At 38.9% G+C, this 18,357-nt stretch overlaps 1 protein-coding gene across 1 annotated transcript in view; it reads left to right on the plus strand.

Annotated features, from left to right (window-relative positions):
* Positions 1-17,708, plus strand: part of LOC122791479 (submaxillary mucin-like protein) — a 228,488-nt gene extending 210,780 nt beyond the window's left edge. The window contains exon 5 of the mRNA XM_044059221.1: positions 17,068-17,708. Within this exon, the coding sequence (XP_043915156.1) occupies positions 17,068-17,239 (172 nt within the window). The 3' untranslated portion in view covers positions 17,240-17,708. The remainder of the gene's footprint in view (positions 1-17,067) is intronic.
* The last annotated feature ends 649 nt before the right edge of the window (positions 17,709-18,357 follow it).

An 18,357-nucleotide genomic window follows, 5' to 3' on the forward strand; every position in this document is an offset into this window, starting at 1 on the left:
CAGAATGTTCTGGTTTTCTGTCATATTTTTATACTGTTGATTTATGCTTCTTATTATTCAGGAAATGCATGCTGTCACAATGCCCTGTTGTTCTGTTTAAGTAGCAATGATGTAATGACCATCAGGTAAGCTTGTCGGAGATTGTAAGATGCAAGTAAGCTTTAATAAGCATACTGTTAAAGAATTACCAGCATTGAAAGCCTTTTCGTTGTTGCCATGCAGAAAATATTTACATAACTAGATAATGTATAAGCCTTGAGTATTGAAATGCATATGACAGTATTTGTAATAAAGGACATAATTACAGTATTTTCAAAAGCTCATTACATTTGTTGGAGACTTGCAGTCATCTTTGCAGGCTTTACCTGTAAACTAAGCAAAATGCCAATCTATCATGTGTGGTCCATAACTTGTGCAGGAATCCTTTAAGCAATTTATCTTGAGCTTGTTTCTTGTTTGCTGTTCATTTTTTACTTTGATCATGTCTTCCCCATGAAACAAGTAGATAGTTGTGTCAGGCAGCAGGTCTTTTTTGGATAAGAAACATTTTTACAAGTGGGGGTATCACAGAGATTGCTACTTTCAGCATGTAACTTGGTAATTTTATAAAGCTGAATATAAATTATAATTAGAACTGCAGTGCAAGGAGTAGTGGTTTGAGTTGAGTGCTGCTTGATTTTTGTATACTTGATTTTGACTGGCATTCCAGTAATGTATTTAAAAAGTAATTTATTTTTTTCATGCCTCACAACCTGTGTTTCCATCTGGATATTAAGTAAGTTGTCAATGCATTGAAATATTTTTTTCTTCTACACTTCATTTTGTCTTGATTGGACTCTCGTAATGACTGTTTGGCACCCAGGGCAGCATATTTAATTAAAGTTCCAGTTGTTGTGGTTTTGTGCATAGCTCCACCCCTTTCCAGTTGACCACACCCCTTCCCATTGGCCTCACTCATTCAGCTGTCTCCTGCAGCCCTCCTTTAATTTGAAGCCACCAGCTGCCACTGAACCCCCACATTTGTAAAAGTTTGAAGTATATGTGTTTTTTTTATTTTTGTACCGGTACATTCTGTGTGCTCTAACTTCTTGCATTTCGAACCTCCCGGTTCGATATCACATCGTTCGAAAACATGTGCTTTTGACAACGTGATATAGACCCCAGAACAACCACTAGTAGTATCTGTGCCTTGTAAAAGAGGCTGTTAACCAAATCCAGCCATATCCAGTACAGTGTAACCCTGTCACCTTGCTAGACAACCCCATTAACTTTAAAACAATACAAAATCAAGCAGTATACTCTGAATATGAATGCTGTTCAGTTAAAAACATATTTACAAAATGAATATTATTTCATTTGAACATATATTTTCTTGTTTGTCTAAATGAATAAAACAATGAACTTTTATTTTATTAACAAATGTGAATAGCTTAAAATGATAGTAGGGTGATTAGAGTTAATTTGGTCAAAACAGAAATAATTAGAAGATGAGTGATAGTTATTTACAGACCCATTTTGATATGAAAATTAGGGGAGAGAAAAAAAAATAAAGTCATACATAGAGCACACAAAAATAATGTTAAGGTAATAAGAGAATACGGTGGTGCATGTACACCAACTAATAAGGGTGGCAGCAGGTAAGAAGGATGCAAACTTACATATTTAAATCTAAAAAGGAAAAATGTGTCTGACCAGAGAGCAAAAACTTTCATTGCTGGAGAATAGAACCCTAACTATGGCATCCATCAAGGCAGGTTTTCAATGTTAGATCAATTATTATAGACACTGATAACCCTTAACCTGTTCAACTTTTAGAACAAACTAGCAAACATAAATATTGCAATTGCTTTGAGCCCAGGAGTTCCACAAAGAATATACATCAGCATTATTTATGTATTAAGTTTAGATCTAACAATGTAGAAGTTAGAATGAAAGCTTGTGAAAAACACAACAAAAACAAAGCATTAACATTAAGATGCTTATTTTATTAAGACACAGTTTTGAAACTTGTACATGTTTGAGACAAAATGTATTTACAAGGGAAGACACAAATATCACAAGCTATCACTTTGCATGTAACCAAGATTACAACCATATTTACAATATGAAAATGAAAGAGCAAAATAAAATCTGCATCAGAAAACTGATGATTAATACATTTAACAAATAAATTCATGAGATGTAGGACTCAGCTCTTAAGAGCCTGGACATAATGACCTAATAGAAGTATTTTGTAATGCAATGAGGGAACTGATTTAGATTTCACACTCTTATAGCATATGTGTCCAGCATTCTGGTGATGCAGGAGTTTGGTGAATTCTCTGTGATCCACACACAGAGGATTCTTCAATAACACAGGGCTCAAATGCAAGCTCCGAATCCCATTTTCAGTTCAACCCCAAGAAGCTGTGGTGAAAGGGTTATATATAGGATTATACATGCCAACAGCTACACTAAACGAACTCTGTTCTGAGTGAACAGACAACACAGGTATAACTCACACCTTCTTCCTCCTAATTTTAATTTTCCTACTGATTTTCTTGCAGCTTTAAATACTGACAGGGATTCATAAAGGATACTACAAAGTGTAGACTGCATGTACACTTAGTGTAATCTTTCTGAGTGATTAGAGAGCACAAGAAATGTGAGGAGAATGTTCTTGAATACATATCATGTACACTTAGTGTAGGCTTTATTGAATCTGACTCAGAAAGTAAACTGCACACTTTCCTTAGTGCGTAGGGGGAAATCACCTGGCTTCCGCTGCTTTACTATTATTAGCACCAAGTCAGCACCACAATAAAACATAGGCAACTATTAGTAAGGGCATAAGTTCAGTCCTACACAAATGTGGTTCATAGGAAGTGCCTGACAGCCAGTTAAAATTATTACCAATTAAAGAAAAACAAACTAAATGTTGTCAATCGATGGCTCAGTGATGCATCACTTAACATTAATGTCTCATAGAGCTTGATTCAGCAGTTCAACTATCAGACAGAGTGTTTTCTGTTTAAAATCTGCATGTTCTCCCAGAAGGTATGTTTTTTTCCTAAAGATTTGTATTGAATTTGTAGAAGTTATCCAAATTCTATTAACAACTCCCAGAAATTCCTATGGTATGATAGCACTATCAAATCTCAACACATAGTGAATGAAAACTGCGCAACATAACCAGTGGATACCATGCATAACCCAAGAAGTTATACTTTACAACTAACATGGATCTATCTTTACATTTCATATAGATCAGTGTCTGTAGACCACCTCTTATCTAATAATCGTCACACCCACAAACACCAAATATCTCTCTTCTTTGGCTTATTGAAATATGACTTTTCAACTCAAATGCTTCAAATTTAGGTCATCATAAAACTGCAGTGCTAATGAAGCCTGTACAGGAGGGGTATATGGCTAAATATGGAAAGAGGGGGAGGCACAGAATATCCAAAGACTAGATCAAATGAAAGAAATTAGAGAGAATGGAAAAGAAAGATACATAAATAAAGAACAGCTGCAATATTTGGGTTAGAAAGGGCTGAATGGTTGCAGCTGGACAAGAGGAGAAGGAAAAGACAGAGGATATTAATCAAGGAAAGGGGACCGTAGGAATGCCAGTGCTGTTCAGCAATGGAAACAGTGGGAAGCAGGAAGGAGGGAAACATGATCTAGAGGGACCTGATAAAAGAAAAGTGTAGAAAGCCTAGACTTCAGTAGTGCATGTTTGACCGAGCAGCTTTTCATCAAGTTTTTATCAGCTCCTTTTATGATTTTTTTTTTAGTTTTTCAATTACAATTTTCAGTCTTGAAAAAACTGATTAAGTGTAACAAGACCAAACAGGGAAAATGAAGACTGCTTTGAGAGCACTAAGGGAGCTTCACATAAAATGGGAAGAAGAGGTAAAACAACCTGAACTTTCGGGATGTTGACTGAGAAAATATGTGGGATGCAAACTGAGGAGATGAGGCTAGTCTCTCCTCAGCATTGGAAGATGTGAAACATAATTATTTCAGGATTATCAGGGTGGCAACAATAAGGGAATTGAAGAGGACATGTGCTGGAGATGCTCCTGTGTGGTGTATCTATATGTGGTATATGACCCGAGGGTATGCCTGAGTCCAAGAACATGGCAAACGGAAAGAGAAGAAAGGCAAGGGCCACTTGGGGAACAAGTACATACAAGCTAGACACCTGTATATTAGTAATAGGAGAAAGGGGTAAGGAAGTAGTGATGGTGATCGGAAGGTGGACAAAATGTTTGATAGGAAAAAAAAGGGCAAAAGAAGTACTCATGAAGACAATACAGGCCAAAAAGCAGAATAACACAATGAAAAATGTCATGAGGCTGTATAAAGTGTATGTATGTCTGTGTGAATGTGTGTGCTTGTGTCTGTACATGTGTATGTGTGTGCATGTATGTTTCTGTGGAGAGAGGTGTGAAACAAAAAGAAAGTGTCAGAGCATATGCATGTACAAAAATGACCAAAATTTAGGAGAGCAGTTTAATGGAAATACAAGCTAGAGGAAGATGGGAAAAGAACAAAGATGAGTAGTAGTTACAGACTGCATTTTTGATCCAGAGGGTGAGGGTTTGTTTAAGCAAAACAAGGTAAGCAAGTTTAGAATTGTGTTGCTTGTCAGATGTGCAGATTGTTCTGTACGCCTAGTTCCCAGGATAGGCAAGCAGGTATTGAAAGCTCGCTCACATTCTCAACAGATAGCTCCTCAGGTCATTGACTGAACATGGATCATGAGTCACAGAGTAAAGGCTTTATCCCAGTGCCCCACAGAACAGACAATGTGTATCACTCCATCACCGCAGCAGTAGCCTTAGCTATACAGGTCACATCCTGCACAAGATATAATAACCGGAAAGCTTCTAGAGTTTAAGGGCACCTTCCATATACTCTAAACATTGACAGCTCTAGTGAATGTTAAGACACTACATGGTTTGGATGCCAAGCTCTTTAGGGCATTCCTGCTACCAAACATCCCTCTCGCCACTTTCGAGGATCAGCTATTGACTACCATTTCTCTCTTGCTGGGTAGATAACTTCCTTTCAGGAAAAAGTCCACACTTTTAATTTTTGACAGAAACATAATTTTTTGTTAAATAGCTTAATTTAAGCTGGAAAAGTGTGTCATATTGGACTGTCAAGACTTTCAGTCACTTTTAACAGTGAAATGTCACTTTTTACTTTTATATAAAAAAGTTAAAATTGTCATTTATCTTTGGTTTTCTAATGACAAATGATGTTACTTTTAGGGACTGGGTTATGTCTAGGCTATGCTTTTTTGCTCTGTTTTTTTGTTGAAAAACACTACTTTATTGTTACTTTCTTTTTTACCAACTGTTGCTGTCAGTTTTACCCAGGTTTTAAGCTTAATTTTTGGCTTCACTGTGGAACAGCTTACCAGATCCTTAGTTCTTGTGTCCTCCAGCCACAAAAAAGAAAATTTGCAGACAGCCTTTTCCTTTTCAACATGCTACAAATTTGTCTCATCTGCAGATGGGTGCTGCTGTGACAATTTCTGGTTCCTCAGACCATTCATCTTCTACCTTATTTCCCTCTGGTATAATCCCTTCAGCCACCATGGGCCAGGGGCTTAGACATATCCTTGGATGTTAAGTGCCCTTGGTAGGCATAGGAAAAACACAGTTGTTGATCTCAGAGGAAGAAGCAGGCAATATTTCAGCTTCTATGGAAATTCCTGATAAAAGTTATCTTCCCCTGTCTCACTTATATTAGACAGGATAGATGTACTGAGCTTAGCTCTAGGCATTGTTCAGGCTCTTGATCACTCTCATTCTGGTGTTACTAGTAAAATAAAAAGGAATTCTTCATTTTCTGTAGATTCCCAGTATAACAAACAGGGACATCTTTTACAGGAAGCAGCTTCTGTTCTTTCCCCACAGATGACTGATTCTGATTCTGAAGAGTGTGTTTCTTCTGACTGTCCCTTAGAAAACTTTTTTTTCCGGAAACCACATCTAGAATTAACCATTTTTTCAGTGGAAACATGATATTCCAGTATCCTTGAAAAAGTGTTATAATTTGTTACATCTGGAATTCCCTGAACCCTCTCCTGCTCCCACTGTACTTCCATCATTAAAGGATGTTTTTGTTAGTCTGCAACTTGCTTGACAGCCAGTCTGCTGCCCATACCTCTCAACCTGGAAACATCAAAAATCTGGACAAGGCCCATGAAAAATATGTACAAATCTGTACACTGATTAACATAACATTTGCATACATAATTACATAACCCCGCCCAGTCCAATGGAATTTTGGGATATCAACTTTCAAATGGAAACCGAAGAACAGAGAACCAAAATATGGCACCACTGCAGCCATTCCAATGTCCCATTACCTGGCTATTTCACCCCATTTACCATAAACATTAATGTGCATACTGCTTTACTTCTACAATGATTATTTAGATTTTATTTTTACATTTTATAGCACTATGCACAAACACTAATAGACATCAGCTAAACAAAGCAATACTGTATCACAATGAAAACGGAGTTAGCATTAAAACTTCTCAGAGTTCTCTGCCCTTGAAACTCACATTCATTGAAACAGCATTGGAACCCACACGGCCACACCACATCCAAAGAAAATACAACTAGCCAGTGGTAGTAAAGATTATCTCTGGGCTATTTTCAAATCATAGACCCCTTGCACACAAAACAATAAACATACATGTGTTCTTTGATGCACCTTCCAGACTTAGCACACTTGTCAGAATTAGAATGCATTTTAAATGCATTGTTTGTGCACTATGGTCAGAGCATCACGCCACTATGCCAAATCAGCAGTTTCCTAATGATAGGAAGACTTAACCTTAAATGGCTATCATTTAGTGAATTCAGTTTTCACCATAGCTCTAAACCTCTTAGCACAAAAAAACTGGATAAAGCCAAAAATGGGGGAATACAAAATTTGGTTCTCACTTCTCACCATAGCTCTTAAACTCTTAGCACAAAAAAACCTGTACAAAGCCATTAATGGGGGAATAGAGCCCCAAAAATTAGGGACAAATTTCTAATACTGATCTTATAATCTTAGAAAATTGGTAGAATAAAAGGTTTTGTGTTGCCATTTATTTTTTGAAGACTATAAAGTCTGAAATTCAAATGCCTGTCATTATTTAGTAAATTCAATCCTTCACTGATCTGCCACAAAAATTCACAAAAAACACTAATTTTATGAGGAACAGAACAAAACTATGAGGCAGAAAATCTGGAAGGTTTTCAAAAGTGGTGGCAGTTAGGGGCTTTAGGATCTGGTTACATGTACCCAAGGTACATGGTTTGAGCCTACCTCTAACCACCAGGTATATTCTCCCAGGGCATTTTACACACATCTCTTCCCCATAAAAAGCAGCCAACTCACACACCTCTTCCCCATAAAAAGCAGCCAACACACACACCTCTTCCCCATAAAAAGCAGCCAATGCACACACACCTCTTCCCCATAAAAAGCAGCCAACACACACACCTCTTCCCCATATAAATTAGCCCACACACACACATCTTCCCCATAAAAATTAGCCCTCACATCTTTCCCATAAAAAGCAGCCAACACACACACATGCACCTCTTCCATTAAAAGCAGCCCGCACACACACCTCTTCCCCATAAATAGCAGCCTACACGCATACACCTCTTCTCCACAAGATTAATAGCAGCCCTGAAAAGGAAAGCCACACTAAAAAGAACTAGCAGTCATATTTCTTAAAATGAATGGCACACAGAGCAATTCAAAGAAATTAAAACTGTAACATTGGCAGAGAAAACAACATTGCTAAGAAACAACTGCTGCCATTAAATTTAGTAAATCGTGAAATAAAAGACTGGAGAAGGCTGCTGTCGTAAAGTTAGGTAACATTGCTCAGCAGACTAAACATGTGTAACATTGCTGCCCTTAAATTAAGTGAAAGGAAAGGCACACTAAAGAGAACTAGTCTAGCAGTCATATTCCTTAAAAGGAATGGCACACAGAGCATTTCAAAGAAATTAAAACTGGAGAAAGCTGCCATTAAGTAACATCGGCATAAAAAACAACATTGCTGCCCTTAAGTTAAGCAAAAGGAAAGGCACACTAAAGAAAACTAGCAGTGATATTCCTTAAAAAGGAATGGCACACAGAGCATTTCAAAGAAATTAAAACTGGAGAAAGCTGCCATTAAATAACATCGGCAGAAAAAAGAACTGTAACATTGCTGCCGTTAGTGTAACACTGCTGCCCTTAAATTAAGTAAAAGGAAAGGCACACCAAAGAGAACTACCAGTCTTGTATTCCTTAAAAGGAATAGCACACAGAGCATTTCAAGTTCAAATAAATTAAAACTGGAGAACGTTGCCATTGTAAAGTTAAGTAAGACTGCTTGGCAGAGAAAAACAAGTGTAACATTGTGCACAAACAAGTGCGGCTGTTACCTGTTAAACTGACTAAATGTCTCAGCAGAGAGCAGTGCAGTACACTTGAAAAAATTAAAAACAGATGTCCAGTTATAAAAGCAAATGAACTAGCACACACAGAGCAGTTCTTAATAACATTGCAAAGGCACACTAAAACAAATTCACTAGCAGTCATATATATTCAAAATAATAAAAGCAACCCCTTACTGTTGGCAGATCACATAACCGGAAACAACTGCTGCTGTAAGTAAATGGCTTAGCAAAAAAAAGAAAGTGGAACACTGCAAAGAGCTAATGGCTCGGCAGAGAAAAAGTGCAACTATGCAAAGATCACATTCAATTAAGTTAAAATATTGATAGTTCAAATTCAACCAGACGACGGTTACCAGAGAAGAAACAACTGCTGCAGCAGTTCACTTGCGAGAAAACACAAATTACAGACCCCTCTTCATAACATTGCCAAAGGAACTACAGAGCAGTTCACAAACCAGTTATAACAGCAAAGGAACCAGCACACAGAGCCGTTCTTAATATTTCAAAGGCACACTATAAAGAACTAGCACTAGCAGTCATATTCAAATTAATAATGGCAGTCCTTAAAAACTTACTGTTGGCAATTCACATACAATGAAATTAAAACTGGATGACCGTTACTGGAAAAGAAACAACTGCTGCTACTGCCACCGTAAAGTTAAATTAAGTAAATGGCTTGGCAGTTGAATCCTGATAGGCTCTCTGTCGGCCTTGTGCTGATGTCATCATGTGATGACGTTAGGAACATTCCAAATAAACAAACAAAAAAAAGCCTTCAAAAAACCCCAGGAAATTCAGAAATTAAAGGGGCCACTTGGAAATTCGTGGCACCCCAATATTTTGCCCTCAAAACTGGTATTTACCTAGGAATTTTGTATGGTTGAGAAGTATGCTGCTGCCCATAAGAAAGCAGATACATTATATAAAGTTCCTTCTGATCCTGCAATGCTTTCTTTGGTAAATCCTATTCTTGCTAAACACTTGGAAAATCCTTTCCTTTCTGATAAGGATGAGAAAGCTTTTGTTAGATTTGGGGGGGGGGTATTCTTTTGCCACATGTATTTTTAAAAATTGTCAGCTTCAAATATTAAAGTTTTTGCTTGCATCTTTTGAGAATATGAGGAACATTACAGCTATTTTCCTCTTCAGAGGAAAAATCTTCCTTGAATTTATTTATTGCTTCTGTGTCTCATGTCACCAAACATTCTTGAAATGTACTTATAATTCAGTTAATGCCTTTTCCAGAGCAGCTGCTACTGAAACTGCTATGAAAAAGTTTTCAGTTATACACTCAAAATTTACCAAAAGATGTTAAAGCTGAAATGTTGAATTTTCCTTTAGATAGGGAGGTTGTTTTTAGACCATCTACTACTGCTGAGGTCCTGAAAAAAAGTTTGATGAGAGAGGAAAACTGATTCAAATTTTTACTCAGATTTTTCAGCCTTCATTCTCCAAGTTTGTTAAAGGTTTTACACCTGCCTTAGCACATTTTTATAAAAAGCAAAGTAATCAGGCACAGCAAGCTTCTGGCAAGCAGGTATTCAAAAACTATGACAAGGGGTCCCCAAAAGGAAAGGAGTAGCCTCCAAGAAACAAGGACAGTCCAGTGGTGGAGCTCCCTCGTCAGCCTCAGTAAGAAGCTGTGATCCCTGATAAAATCCTCCAAAGCTAGTTACGAAAACAAAATTGCCACTGATTCTAAAGACAACCACAAAGCATTCTATAGCTATGTCAAGAATCTCAATGGCAACACTCAGAACTGCTCTGAGTTACAGCACAATGGCACTAAATATACAGACCCATCTGATATTGCCAACATCCTGACAGATAGGTTCACTGCTAACTTTACCCCCCCCCCTTTCACCCCCTAAAGGGCCCATCTCTATACTGGAAGAATGCAAAGTTCCGGTAATCACGGCTGCACAGGTAAAAAACACACTCTTCCAAAGCCAACAACACAGCATCCATGGGGCCAGACAACATTCCAGGCTGTGTTCTACACAAACTACAGAATGAAATGGCACCCCACCTAAGTACCAAGTTCAATCATAGCCTTACCTCAGGCTTTGTGCCCACTGAATGGCACACAGCGACATTCATCCCACTCCACAAGGGGGAGCCACCATGGACCCTGGGAACTACCACCCCATTAGCCTGACAAGCCTGGTCTGCAAGGCCATGGAATGTATCATCATGGAACTCATAAACAAAGGCATTGGTAATTTCCAAACTCTGGACGCCACCCAGTTCGGGTTTGTAAAAGGCAGATCATGTCTCCTAAACCTGATAGACTTCTTTGAAGCAGTCACCAAAACCGTAGGCGAGGGTAAGGTGGTTCACACAGCCTATCTAGATCTTGCCAAGGCTTTCGACACCATCCCCCACTCTGGAATTATAGATAAATTCACTAAACTAGGTATAAGTCCCTATGTCACAAGATGGGTTGCCAACTGATTCACTGACAGAACCCACACTGTGAAAGTAGCAGACTCCAAATCCGACTTCAGACCAGTGACAAGTGGAGTACCACAGGGTTCAGTCCTGGGTCCTCTCTTGTTTGGTATCTACTTCTCTGAAGTACAGGCTAGCACAGAAGGTCTTTGGCCAATGAAGTTTGCAGATGACTGCAAACTAGGAGCCATAATCGAAACTCCTAACGATGTGGACATCCTACAAAAGGGCCTCACTGAGACAGATGCCTGGTGTGAAAGCCATGGCCTCAAGCTCAATGCCAAAAAGTGCATTGTCATCCCCTTTGGTAAAAACTCTGTACCCATGAACTGCAACATAGATGGTAGTATACTTAACACCGAAAGTGTGATAAGAGACCTTGGGACACAGGTGGACAGTAGTCTCTCCTTTGATAATCACATCGCCACAATAGTCAGGAAATCCTTCTACGTGGCACACCTCATCACAAAAGGTTTCTCATCCAGAAAAAAAAGGTCATTGTTCCCCTCTACTCATCACTCATTAGACCCATTATAGAGTACAACACCCCCATCCCTTAACTATATAGACTAAGTCCACCCTTGTGCAATCAGGAAGAAAAGGTCAAACACTTAGAATAACTGCCAACATACAAACAGAAACTGCAACAGCAGTGAATTCTTATCTAAAAACTGATCAGGCAGTTCCAAACCTGGGAGAAGAAATGGATATGTCAATTTACACTTGACCAGGTACACAGAAACCTTAAGCATAATTTTTTGGTGGGGGGCATCCTGGTTAAGTGAGTTGCTTAGAGACATGCAATAGGCTAATGAAGGCAGGAGGAATCAAACTCTGGACTACAGGATGAACTCCCTTAACTGAGACATTGTCCCTGTGGTTCCTAGTTTCTAAACTGTCCTGTTTGTTATGTATTTTATAAGAAGCCCCCTTTAATCTGTAAGCTCCTTGTTTCTGTCAGAATATTCAGCCCACCTGAATTTGCATCTGACGATTCAGTAATGCAACAGCCACTTTTACTGCCTCTCCATCAGTACAAACACTATACAGGTTCTTGCAGAGTTCTGGCATCAGTACACACCTCATACAGACTCTTACAAAGTCCAAGGTAAATGTCTTAGCAGCATCAGGACATGAGCTGCCTTTGCTTCCACCTTCTTTACTGATATGGCTTTCACATGTGATTCTGCTATTTTCAGTAATCAGGAAGTTTAGAACATGTCTTCTGTGATTTCTTCCATACTCTCTGTCCAGTCTCTAGCAAATTCAGGAGAAACAATGTTCTGGGTTACAGAGCTACACCTGCATGCAGCCATGTTTGCTGGCCTTTATTCGTATGGGTTTTCACTATCATATGTGCTCATGCCTTGTCAAGTAGTGCCATTTCATACAGAGCTGATTTCCACTTTTTGCCCAGAGTCTGTCTAACAGAACAAATGACTTGGAAGTGTTTGAATGTTTACCATTGTCCGATTGTCTATTAAAATGACCAATGAAGAAGGAACAGCCTTTTTAGCATGCAAATGTTATGACTGGATGCAGTTCTTCTGATCAACCAACAGAGCTTTATGCCTTTTTTAGGCAAGGTTCAAATGACAAATTCACCACCATAACAGGTACAAGCACGCAAAATCTGAGGGTAATGCTATTCACTGCTAGAAGTCTAAACCTCAAAATGCACTCACTCGAGGTACTCCTTAAAATGGAGAACATCGACATCTGTGCAGTGACAGAGACCTGGTTCAAAGCTCCAGAGAGCATCCCTGTATTACCAAGCTATAATTCATACACCTTTTGGCCACCAAACCCGGACCGAAACACTAAAGGTGGAAGCGTGTCCATATTCATTAAGGATATCCACACCTCCAAGCTAGTTGCTCAGCATACTGCATCCAAGATTATCCAAGTTCAACTAACTCTGGGCAAAACCACAATCCAGATTGTAGCTTGCTGCAGACCCCCCACCATGCCCCAGGATTCCCACTCCTCTTTTCTTGATACATTGGAAAATATTAAGGTACAGCCCAACACCCTAATAATGGGTGATTTCAGCTACCCCACTATTAACTTGTAAAACTACTCATGAATCCAAAGAAATTAAAAGTTGTCACTGTGGTGGGCTATGCTCAATACAATAATCAGTCAAACATCAAAAAAGAGAGCACAGGAATGTTCAATATCCACACTTTAATGAAGCAATACAACACTTAAGACAGCAAAGCTTTCGGGTTTCTTCTTCCTCAGTGCTTTAAGCACTGAGGAAGGGGAAACCCGAAAACTTTGCTGTCTTAAGTGTTTGTATTATTCCTTTTGAACATTCCTGTGCTCTCTTTTTTGCTGTAAAACTACTCGTGTACCAACTCTTTTGCTCAATGTTTTCTGGAAATCATCAATTGCAACGCCTTGGATCAACTTATCCACACCCCCATCAGGGCAGCAATATACTAGACCTGGTCATCACCATCATGGGTGACCAGTGTTCCACACCAGAGGTCAGCTCCTCATTGGTCAGATCCGACCACAAGCTAATCACCCTAGACATCCACATCCCGCTCCCACCCCCATTAGGAAAACAACCGTAAAAAATTTCTCCAAAGCCAACTTCACGCTTCTTAAGACATAAGTGGCAAACTTCACAACACCCATGCAGATGGACAATAGAGGTATGACTGCTGAATCCTACACAAATGCACTTTATAAGCACTTACATGAGTGCATGGATCATGCTATCCCTAACAGAACCAAGATGCTATCCTCCAAAAAAGGAAGCCAATCTGGTGGTCTTCTGCCATAAACAAACTCTACAACAGAAGAAAGAAACTGTTGCAAAAAAGAGTAAAATCCCACGATTGGAGGAACTCCCTGGTCAACCTCAGTAAGAAGCTGAAATCCCTCATAAAATCCTCCAAAGCTAGTTATGAAAACAAAATCGCCACTGATTCTAAAGACAACCACAAAGCATTCTATAGCTATGTCAGGAATCTCAATGGCAACACTCAGATCTGCTCTGAGTTACAGCACAATGACACTAAATATACAGAACCAACTGATATTGCCAACATCCTGGCAGATAGGTTCAGTGCTAACTTTACCCCCCTCTCACCCCCTAAAGGCCCCATCTTTATACGGGAAGAATGTAAAGTTCCTGTAATCACGGCCGCACAGGTAAAAACCTCACTCTCCAAAGCCAAGAACACAGCATCCATGGGACCTGACAACATTCCAGGCTGCGTTCTACACAAACTACAGAATGAACTGACGCCCCGCCTAAGTACCATGTTCAGTCATAGCCTCGCCTCAGGCTTTGTACCCATTGAATGGTGCACTGCAATGATTATCCCACTCCACAAAGGGGGGGCCACAACAGACCCCAGGGACTACCGCCCCATTAGCCTGACGAGCCTGGTCTGCAAGGCCATGGAATGTATCATCATGGAATTCATAAACAAAGACATTGGAGATCTTCAAACTCAGGACTCCACACAGCTTGGGTTCATAAAAGGCAGATCATGTTTCCTAAACCTGAAAGACTTCTTTGAAGCAGTCACCAAAGCCATTGATGAGGGTAAGGTGGTTCACACAGCCTATCTAGAGCTCGCCAAGGCATTCGACACCATCCCCCACACTGGAATTATAGATGAACTCACTAAACTAGGTATAAATCCCTATGTCACAAGATGGGTTGCCAACTGGCTTACTGACAGAACTCACACTGTGAAAGTAGCAGACTCCAAATCAGACTTCAGACCAGTGACAAGTGGAGTACCACAGGGTTCAATTCTGGGTCCTGTCCTGTTTGTTATCTACTTTTCTGAAGTACAGGATAACACGGAAGGTCTTTGGCTAACTAAATTCTCAGATGACTGTAAACTAGGAGCCATAATCGAAACTCCTAATGATGTGGACATCCTACAAAAGGGCCTCACTGAGACAGATGCTTGGTGTCAAATACATGGACTCAAGCTCAATGCCAAAAAGTGCATTATCATCCCCTTTGATAAAAACTCTGTACCCATGAACTACCACATAGGCAGTAGTCTACTTAACACCAAAAGTGTGATAATAGACCTTGGGACACAGGTGAACAGTAATCTCTCCTTTGATAATCACATCCCCACAGTGGTCAGGAAATCCTTCTACATGGCACACCTCATCACAAAAGGTTTCTCATCCAGAAAAAAAGAGGTCATTGCTCCCCTCTACTCATCACTCATTAAACCCATTATAGAGTACAACACCCCTTTTGGTATGTACCTCACAAGACATCTACAACAACTGGAAAGGCTTCAAAAATACCTCACAAAGAGGATTACTGGCCTCAAACAGATGCCTTACGCAGACTGACTCAAAAAACTCTAGCTCCGTCGCATATTGTCTATTCAGAGGTGATCTCTGCCTAACATACAAAGTTATGTCAAACCCAGAGCTGTTGGACATGCTCCACTTAAAGAAATCCCAATCCCTCCGAGCTACACGCTCTAGGGACCTAAACCATGTCACCACAATAAACAGAACATGCTGGAGGAATAGATTCCTGTCCCAGAGACTTCCCATACTCTGGAACAGACTACCTATCTATGTCAAACAGAGCTCCTCATTAGCACTCTTCAAGAAAAATCTTGATGATTGGATGGGTAATAGGAAATTCACCCCGGGATCACTTCTGTGGTTCTGCTTGACAGGGTCACAGGAAAATAATTTTTTTGGGTGGCAAAAGCCAGGGTACCTTTTTGGCTAGGCTTGTATAAGCCCTAGGGCCAATAGCCTAGTACCTACCTATGAACCTATGACTTGTATACATGTCATATGTGACTAGTCTATGCTTTCATACTAGAAATAATGATGTGGAAGTGCCTGCATGTTTTTTATTGGCCATTTAATTTTATAGTGACCAATGAAGAAGGAATAACCTTTTTATCATGTAAATGTCATGACTGGCTGGAGTTTTTTGATCAACCAGTAGAGTTTTAGAGAAAACTATGACTTATTTACATTTTTTATGTGATTGGTTGAAAGACACTTTTTAAGAGAACATGAAGTGCTGAAGTTTTAAGACTTGAAAAAGGGATTATACCCAAAAGCGCTTGTCTTTTTATTTGTGTAATAGCTTATTTTGCTTTACTAAAGTATTTGTTTTATGCCTATTGCTGTGGTGGTTTTGGTACTTTGTTTTTACGTATTTATACACAAGTTCCAGTACCTAACTTTAGTGGCCAGGGTCTTCGTGTGTGTGTGTGTGTGTGTGTGTGTGTGTGTGTGTGTGTGTGTGTGTGTGTGTGTGTGTATATATATATATATATATATATATATATGTGAATGGTTGAGTGTGTCTGTGAGTGCAGTCGTGTGTGTTTGCATGTGTGTGTGTGGGGGGGGGGAGTTCCATACCTCTGTACTCTCCCTAGACTAATGAGCAAAGGCTGCAATATTAGGTGGGGGAGACTAGACACCAGGGATACTTTTGAAGCGTTGCACAACAGATGTTGCAGTAAGAAGTTATAAATAAACTATAACAAGTATGAAATTCTGTCTTACATTATTGATTAATTATATATGTCTGTGACAACGGGCACAACAAATATAAGAGGCAAAATCATGGACATTTTGTGAAAGTGGGATAGTTGAGAGGTACAGATATGTGCCAGTGTGTTTGTGTGTATGGGTTTGTATGACAGTGAATGAGGGTAGTTAGTACCTGTGTCAACATGATGTGTGGGTCGCCAGTAGTGATTACCACACCAAAGTACTGATTAGTACTGGAGGTAACACCACACAATTCAGAGAATTAGCCAATAATGAGTTCTTTCCTCGGTGATTCTAATGTCTCTCTGAATCCCAAGCTTTTACAATCTCAGAAAATCCCTGTTTTGCCACAGCAGTTTATACTTGCAGCAGGATTATTTCTGAGTCTCAACCCAGGTTCTGATCTAGTGATCACTAGGTAAGAATTCTGTTCTTAAAATAGTTAATAATTTAATGCCTGTTATCCATCTTTGAGCTTGATTTATGAGATACTTAAGCTACTTCAATTTAGTACATTTGAAAAAATATGTTTTCTGTGCATTAGGTCTCTCCTGACAGATGTGTGTTTACCTGTATCCAAGTAATACTTTTACACCAATGTTTTATTAGTTACCGGTTTACTTTTTAATTACAGGTTTAATCAAGATACACAGAAGATGGAATCTGTTTGTGCCTGCTGTGTGCCTCGGAAATGGCGTAAAAAGGAATTTGCCCTTAAATGTCCTAAATCAAAACCCTTAATTCTTAAAATATCTGTCATAACGGAGTGTGAGTGCAGCTATGATGTATGTAAAAAACATCACTAAGTGTGACATTATAGTCACTGCATTCTATGATACTGCATAACTAAAATTAATGCAGTTTGTAAAGAATTTAGTGTTTTGATACTGTTCTTGTATTTTGATTTGAGATGTATTGTTGCACTTTTTCCATATGAAATGTAAAAACTGATTCGTTTTAACTTTTTTTATCCAATACATTTTTAATTACAATACTTACCTATGAATATATTATTTACAAAATCTGTTCATAAAATGGGCATGTTTCTAAAGAGCCAATAAACCCGATCTGAAGCAAATCGTCACACGTGTATTTGGAAAGAGGTTAAGAAGCTGTAATATATCTGGAGCCCAAGATGCAATGCATACTTACATATGGCAATCATATATGTTCTTAAAAATGAGGTATGACTATGAATACTGTGGAGCATGCATGGCTTTCAGGCAAAATATAGAAATTGCTAACTGAATAAATAAAAATGTGCAGTAACCTACATATCAGTATCTCTCACAGAGTTATTTCAGTGCATTACAAAATGCTGTAAAACTCATCTATGTTAATGCTAATGACTCATGAATTTCAAAACCACTAACAAAACTGTAAATAGTTCAAAATGCTAATGACCATAAAAAAGAAGCCAGCTGACCAGCATCATAAGTAAAAAAAAACTTCAACCCCAAGAGCACAGTAATGAAACTTGCATATACTATAGTGTAATGATGAGAAATGACAACATTTGCTCTAGGGATATTACCTCTAACATAACGGAACTGGAAATGCTAGCAAAATGTAGTTAATGTATTAAGAAGCCACCACCACAGTATAAACAGAAAGGACATGAATGTAAATATATGGAGATTAATATTATGTGGCATAATTGTTATGGTTATGCACATAAATATTCTGTTCATGCAATTCAAACAATGTACAGTTTGCTGAATCAGGTCAAGTTAAAAAGAAAAAAAATGATCGTGTCTCACGGTTGAAAGGTTGTACTTCAATGAATCTTTTCTCTGGTATTCTTCCATCACCCAGTACACACTGGTTGGTCAACTAGTTACTCTCCCCATCTCACATGTTCGATGAAGTGCACTTTTCATTGATGGGGTTTTGATGCTTTGCATTTGATGATGTGTCATTCGAT

Source organism: Protopterus annectens, chromosome 17.part0 (assembly GCF_019279795.1).
Source record: "Protopterus annectens isolate FY-2018-M chromosome 17.part0, PAN1.0, whole genome shotgun sequence".
NCBI lineage: Eukaryota > Metazoa > Chordata > Ceratodontiformes > Protopteridae > Protopterus > Protopterus annectens.